General features: G+C 33.6%; 1 protein-coding gene across 1 annotated transcript; it reads left to right on the top strand.

Annotated features, from left to right (window-relative positions):
* The first annotated feature begins 3,435 nt into the window (after window positions 1-3,435).
* Window positions 3,436-7,189, top strand: LOC140449931 (uncharacterized). Its single transcript, XM_072543346.1, has 2 exons — window positions 3,436-3,463; window positions 4,995-7,189. The coding sequence occupies exon 2, from the start codon at window positions 5,705-5,707 to the stop codon at window positions 7,187-7,189; it is 1,485 nt and encodes a 494-aa protein (XP_072399447.1). The 5' UTR covers window positions 3,436-3,463; window positions 4,995-5,704.
* The last annotated feature ends 985 nt before the right edge of the window (window positions 7,190-8,174 follow it).

Below are 8,174 nucleotides of genomic sequence, written 5' to 3'. Positions count from 1 at the left end.
AATATAAAAACTGTAAAAGGCTAACTCATGCAATGTGTCAGGGTGAGACGACAATAAGGGTGATATTGCTCGATTAAAACTTTTATTTGGCACGTTTTTTGCCAATACTTTTTCGCATATATCACATTAATTAACATATTTTGAGCATTTTTCATAAAACCAAAAATTGCTATGCACGCACTGTACCCAGTCTTCTTGTCTTCTTATTTCGATGTGGTTGAATATATTTCTCCACAGTCGGCACATTCTCAATTTTCTTTATCTTGTAGGTCATCATTACAGTCTTCTCGCGTCTACTGCATTTCATTACTTGAGAAATACATGATGTAGAGGGTACAGGAGAGATTATCTAAAATTTTACCTGAAGTGATTTTTTCTTTAGAGGTCGGCTTTATACCAGGTATGGATGGTAGATTTAATGGTGACTTGTGAGACGGCATCGAACTGCTTGTGGATGGTAGGTTTAGACGTGGGAGATCATCTATTTCAGTAATGTGTGTTGTAGAATACTTAAGAAAGGCATATAAAAGTATTGCATTTCGGTCGACTGGATAAATACCACATGCGCGAAAAGAAGGTACGGCATTTTGTAATGAGGCAGCTTTTGTCCAAGTTTCATTTAACCCTGCGGTTCACGGGTTGTGTCTGTCAGGCCCATTCAGTTCTTCTAATATCTCTATTCGGTCAGCGAGTCTAAGTACGGTCCTGGCGGTCTAGGTACCTTTCGTCGGCATAGCTAGCTATAATCCCTCAGTTACCAATGCGCATTGAAGCAATAGTGTCGATGATATATCTGTTTTCGTTCCCTCAGACCCACCTCGTTCATTAATGTAAGTTTTTTTTTATGAAAATACAAAAAAAAATTTGCAGTGTATTGTTTTTAGAGCTTTGCAAAACAATGTATTCTTACGAGAGAGAGGCAAAATATTTGCAACGTCTCTACGAGGAAGTTGCAACCGACGAGGAAGAAAATTATGAAGATTCAGATTCCGATGAGTCTATAGTTGGCAACTTAGAACATGAAGATCCTAATCATAACTTAGAGTCTAAATTGGATTTATCAGACACCGAATTAAACGTACAAGAATGTATTCCACAAGGTAAGTCAAACCAACGCCTTTATTACAATACCAAAAATGTAATGAAATGGAATAAGATATGCGGATCATGAAATGTTGAAACTAGACGAGAAAATATCATAACAAAACTTCCTGGAGTTATTCGTGAATCTAAAAGTTGCAAAACTGAAAAAGAATGCTGGAAACTGTTTTTTAATGACAAAATTATAAAACATATTGTTGAATGTACTAATGTATAAGTGAGATATAAAGACAGTTCCGATGCAAGGCTAACGAATATATGTGAACTAAAAGCTCTGATTGCTCTGATTTACTTGGCTGGAATTTACTGTGGAGGTAGAACTTCAATTTTTGAGTTTTGGGAAAGAAATGGTACGGGCATTGACATATTTCCGGCAACGATGGCTCTCCGCAGACTTTGATTTCTTATGAAGTGCTTACGCCTAGATGATATTCGTACAAGGGACGAACGGACACAAGTAAACAAACTTGCAGCAGTTAGAGTCATATTCGAGGATGTAATTGAAAATTTTCAAAAATATTATACCATTGGCCAATATGTCACTATCGATGAGATGCTTTTAGGCTTTAGAGGTCGCTGTAGTTTTAGAATGTACCTTCCAAAAAAACCGGCCCGATACGGTCTGAAGGTATTTTCCTTAGTGGATTCTCGCACGTTCTATACTTATCAATTATAAACATATGCCGGTACACAACCACCAGGTCCAAATTCTATCAGTTCTGTAGTCAATGATGTGGTTGAGCGGCTTTGCAAACCAATCTCCAGATCGAACCGGAATGTCACAATAGACAATTGGTTTACATCAACTGAACTCGCTTACTGACAAATCATAGTCTAACAATTGTAGGCACCCTACGGAAAAACAAAAGGCATATCCCAACCGAATTTTTAATGAACAGTAGACCGCCAAAATCAACTATGTTTGGATTTACCAAAGATATGACAATATTGTCCTATATACCAAAACCAAAAAAACATGTTCTTTTGTCAACCCTACACCATGATGACCAAATGAATCCGACAACGGGTGACGAAAGTAAACCTGAAGCAATAATGTTCTATAACTCTACGAAAGGTGGTGTGGACACCGTTGATCAACTTCGAGGTTCCTATACTGTCGCAAGAAATACAAAACGCTGGCCCATGGTCATCTTTTATGCATTGCTTGATGTTGCTGCGATAAATCCATTTGTGATACAGAGAAGTAACACACCGGATCTAAAAACAAGCAAAAGAAGAAGATTTTTTTTAAAAGAACTAGGTCTTCAGTTAGTGATGGACAATATAAAAGCAAGAGCTCAATCTACTCATTTGGCACGAGATATAAGAGAGCTTGCTGCTAAACTCAGTGGTTTTGGACCAGTAGAAGCACCTACGGAATTGCAAAATAAAAGGTGGCGTTGTGCTTTTTGTAGAGATCGTAAAACTCGCTACATGTATCACTACTGTAAAAAATTTATTTGCTTAGAACATACCGTACCTGTTTGTCGCATATGCATTGATAAAATAACTGAATAAGTTATATACAAGGTGTTCTTTAAACATCTGCCATATTGTAGTATGTAATTTCTTTTATATTTTTAGTTTTAATATTATAATAGCAGTTCATTTTTTTTATGTACATGTAAGTTGTCTTTAGTAGTAGTTCTAATATATGCAACGCAAACCTGTTGTTACAAAATAAACATAAGAAATTCTTAGTTAAATTTTTGGGCTTCTCAGACCCAACCTGTTCCTTCGTATATTAAATTATCACCCGTGCACCGCAGGGTTAATAATTTGCCAAACTGCAAGTGGTTAATATTTTTGTTAGATTTATTGTAACCCTTAACTTGGCAACGTATGTTATAATATAAATAATATTTCAAATTTTTTATTTGACAATCAATCGTATTTGAAACCCAGTTCTTGACACTGTATGGTTGAGTATACACTACCGTTTGTAGCCATCTGGAAACCGTCCCGAAAATTATTAATTTCGTGCATTTTGTTAAGATTGTGATTCATTCACTTAAAAACTAAGCCGGTTCTGTGTGTGGCTGAACTCCACTGACGGCAGTGGCGCATTGAAAGAAGTGTGAAAACAACCGCATGCGCAAGAAAAAAGACAGAGGACTTTTAGAACATTACAATTTTTGGTTACATTAAAATAAGACATACATATTTCGTTTTAATTATATTAGTTTATGAGTACATTCAGTAGTGTTAATAAAATCTCAAATATAGTGCAATCACCAGTTTTTTATTACTACAGTCCATCTATATTGAAGTCAGAATTATCATTTGGTCCTTCGAGCCGGATAAAATTGGATTGCAGCTTGAGATTTTGCACGTGGTTTATGGAATGGCGCCGGTAATACAAGTAGGTCAAATCCATTTTACCTAAATTCCTGTCGTTGTAGAGTTAATGCTGTTTCAATTTGCAGTCATTTAACAATTGTCTATACATATAATACAATATCAATTATCAATACAAAATCAAATATATAATATAATATCAATTCTACTTGTAAAGCTATTTTCAATGTTTTTTTCCATTTAAATGTGTATGTTTTATTTCCATTTTTATTATTCTTTGAGTTTAATATTTCTATATTAAATACACATAGCTATTATAAGGGTATCTCACTATTATGTTCATGTATGATATCGAGAATTAAACCATTAAACACAGTTAAACGCAATTATAGTCATCTCAAATTCCTAAGGCAAAACAACAATAAAAAGTGATTATAAACAATTACAATTTCAATATTATTAACAGCTACTTCTTATTTGCTGTAATAAATATATTGGTTATAATTATAAAAGTTATCGATTTATTCATTGAGCTCTAATAAAGTTGGATCTATTACTATTATATACTAAATAATTATTCTGCATACAAGAATACAGGATGGCCGCTAATTTAAATGCAAAGATACGGAAGCGTGGAGGTATTAAACATAAGCTAACTAAATTTCAAAACTATTTTGAACCATTATATAATCGATTTCTAACAAATCAAGAATTTGATAATAAAGAGATAATAGAATTAAAAATCAGATTAGGTAAAGTAGAATCATTAGAAACGGAATTTGAAGAGATTCAAGCCGTGATTGAGGACATTTGTCCAGACGATGAACTTGAGGCACAACGTGAAGAGGCAGACATATTTTTAAACACTCTAATAGATTGTGTAGCTAGGACACAAGAGGTTGTTAAAAAGATTGAAAGTAATTCAATTCCCCAAACCTTAGGGTCAGTAAATAATAATAGTCAATCTTTTAACGAAAATGCAATTAAATTACCACCCATTAAATGCCCTTCTTTTAATTGTGAATTTAGTAAATGGCTAGAATTCAAAGATACATTTGAAGCACTTTTTCATAACAACCTTACGCTTTCAGAAATTCAAAAATATCACTATTTAAGGTCATGCTTAGGTGAAGAAGCCTTGAAAATTATCCAAAGTTTAGAATTTGCAGCACATAATTACCAGGATGCCTGGCAGTTATTGTGTGACCGATTTGACAATAAAAGATTGTTAGTTAATAATCATTTAAAACATTTATTTGAAATTGAGTCCTTATCCAAAGAATCAGCAGTAGGGTTAAGAGGGCTTATTGATTATGTAAACAAGCATATTAGAGCGTTAAAAACATTGCAACTTCCTACTGAGCATTGGGATGCTATGATTGTTCATATGATTTCTTTAAAGCTAGATAAAAATACAAATCGGGAATGGGAGCAATCACGTACAGATAAGATGTTGCCGAGTTTAGCTAGTTTTTTTGAGTTTTTGAAAAATAGAGCAGATTTTTTGGAAACAATAGAAACAAATAGCACTAGAGAAAATAAAGACACGCGACTAAGTGGTCATAAAAGTAAAACACGTCATCATTCATTTTTAGCTAGCAGTTCAGAAAATACTTGGGAACTAAAATGTAATTATTGCAAACAAAAACATTCTATTTATACTTGTGACCAATTTTTAAAATTGTCAGTAGCTGAAAGATGGCACAAAATAAAACAATTGAAACTGTGTACTAATTGTTTATGTCATGGCCATTTTAATACACACTGCCAGAAAGGAAACTGTAAGTTTTGTAAGGGTAAGCACAATTCATTATTACATCATAAGAAATCTAACTCCTTTAATAACAATTCTGCTGATAATCAAAACAATTCTGAGGATTTTGTTAACTCAGAATCTAAACAAAGTGATCAGTTCAATGGGTCATCCATTATTTGTGGTAATACTGTATTTAATGACAATTATGTTATTTTACCTACTGCAATTGTTGATGTTCAAGATAAGACAGGTAAATTTCATAAAGTCCAAGCCATCTTGGATGTGGGTAGTCAGTGTTCATTTATATCTGACAATTTGTGTAAAAAATTAAATTTGAAAACCAATCGCATTGATGTATCAGTATCTGGTATCGCTGGTATTAATTCTAATTTACGGTACAAATGTGAGGTACTAATAAAATCTAATATTCATAACTTTCAAACTGTCCTAAACTGTATCATTGTTGAAAGAATCTCAAGTAATTTACCATCTTGTAACTTCGATATTTCTAATTGGCACATTCCTGAAGGCATTGCACTTGCTAATCCTATGTTTAATTGTCCTAGAAATGTTGATCTATTAATTGGAGCGGATTTGTTTTGGGAGATTGTACTAAATGAAAGAATAAACCTCGGTCGAAATCTACCTCATCTAGTTAATACTGTCTTTGGCTATGTAGTATCAGGTCCGATAAATATTCCTATGAAAAAAGAGGTTAATTGCAATTTTTTAATAAATGACGATCTTCAAAAGTTCTGGTTTGTCGAGGAGATTCATCATGAACAGAAACAGATGTCACAGGAAGATTTGTTTTGTGAGGACTATTTCAATAAAACAGTTTCTCGAGATCCTTCTGGAAAATTTATTGTTCGTTTTCCACTAAAATTAGAAGCCACTCAATTAGGGGAATCAAAAAACTTAGCTGTTAAAAGACTGCTTTTTCAAGAGAAAAAATTGGAAAAGAATGATGTTTTAAAAAGCAAATACTCTAAATTTATGGATGAGTATTTAAACTTGCAACATATGAGGCAATTAACACAAAAGGAATCCAGTCAATTTCGATGTTTTTTACCCCATTTTGCTGTTTTCCGTGAAGACAGTCTTACTACTGACGTTAGGATTGTATTTGATGGTTCGGCTAAAACCGATTCTGGGATATCATTAAATGATATCCAATATACTGGGCCAGCCATTCAGAATGATATATTTAAAATTATGTTGAGGTTTAGACAGCACAAGTTTGTTGTAATTGCTGATGTGGAAAAAATGTACCGTCAAATTTTGATACACCCTGAAGAAAGATATTTACAAAACATTCTTTGGCGACAAAATCCTAATGAGGACCTCGCACCATTTGAGTTGCAAACAGTTACTTATGGTACGACTAGTGCTCCCTATTTGGCCATAAAATGCATAAAACAATTAGCTTCTGACTATAAACATGATTACCCAATTGCTAGTGAATTGATTGACCGTGACATGTATGTAGATGATTTAATAACTGGCTTCACCAGTGAAGAACATGGAATAGAAATTTGTAATCAAATTTCGATGATATTAAAATCAGCTTCATTTAAATTAAGAAAATGGGCTTCTAATAGCCAAGATATTTTAAAGGGTTTACAAGATACATCTGATGAGTTTAGTATATTGGAACTAGGAGAGAGTGATAGGCTTAAAACTTTAGGAATTCAATGGATTAGTAATACTGATGTCTTAACATACAATGTTTCAACATCCAGTAATAAACAACCTATTACTAAAAGAAGTTTACTTAGTAATATTGCTAAGATATATGACCCTTTAGGTTTAATAAGTCCATGTATTATTCTAGTTAAGATATTAATTCAACAATTATGGTTGCTTGATTTAGATTGGGATGATGAACTACCACGAGACCTGCTCAATAAATGGGTAACATTTAAATCAAAATTGTCTGTTCTTAATAAAATAAATGTTCCCAGGTATATTATGTGTGATAAAATAGTTCACATGGAGCTGCATGCCTTCAGTGATGCTAGCAAAGATGCTTAGAGTGCAGTTTTATATGTTCGAACGGTTGATGAAAATGGAACAGTGTATGTCAGATTGCTATGTTCCAAAACCAGAGTGTCACCTATAAAAGTATTAACGGTTCCTAGATTAGAGTTATGTGGTGCTTTAGCACTAGCTCGCTTAGTCAATCAAGTGTCAAACGCACTTACATGTCAATGCAATGTTTTTTATTGGTGCGATTCTCAGATAGTATTGTGGTGGTTGAATACAGAGGCCAATAAACTACAAGTTTTTGTAAGCAATAGGGTCTCAGAAATTCAAACGCTGAGCAATATATCGAATTGGAGCTATGTCAATACTAAAGAAAATCCTGCTGATGTAGCATCTCGTGGCATGTATCCAGATGAACTATCCAATTGCAAGGTATGGTGGAATGGACCCTCATTTTTATATGAAAAACCATTCTGGCCACGATTATTTCAAGCTGGAGATAACAAGGAGCTTCCAGAAATCCGTAAAATTTGTCACACGCTTGTTGTTACCGAACAATTATTATTGTTTCAACGGTTCTCCTCTCTTAATAGATTAAAACGGGTTTTTGCATATTGCTTACGCTTCATTACAAACCTAAAGGAACGTACAAGGACAAAAGGTCCTCTTAGCGTTCTAGAGATGGAAAACAGTATGTTATGTTTAACTAAATTAGCACAAAAGGAAAGTTTTAAAAATGAAATTTCTATTATTAGTCAACAAAAAAATTTGCCTCATAAACATAGGTTACTTTCTCTAAGTCCATTCTTAGATTCAAACAGTTTTCTGAGAGTAGGGGGTAGACTTAAAAATTCCTCTTTGTCATTTGATGAAAAGCATCCATATCTCCTAGATGGTAAACATTTATTCACTAAATTAATATTTCACGCCGAACATTTACGATTACAACATGCAGGTCCACAACTTTTATTGTTTTCAGTACGTGAGAAGTTCTGGGCGACTGCTGGCATGTGTCTTGCCAAGAAGGTGGTAC

The sequence above is a fragment of the Diabrotica undecimpunctata genome, chromosome 9 (assembly GCF_040954645.1).
Source record: "Diabrotica undecimpunctata isolate CICGRU chromosome 9, icDiaUnde3, whole genome shotgun sequence".
Classification (NCBI taxonomy): Eukaryota; Metazoa; Arthropoda; class Insecta; order Coleoptera; family Chrysomelidae; genus Diabrotica; species Diabrotica undecimpunctata.
This window is presented reverse-complemented; position numbering and strand designations above follow the sequence as displayed.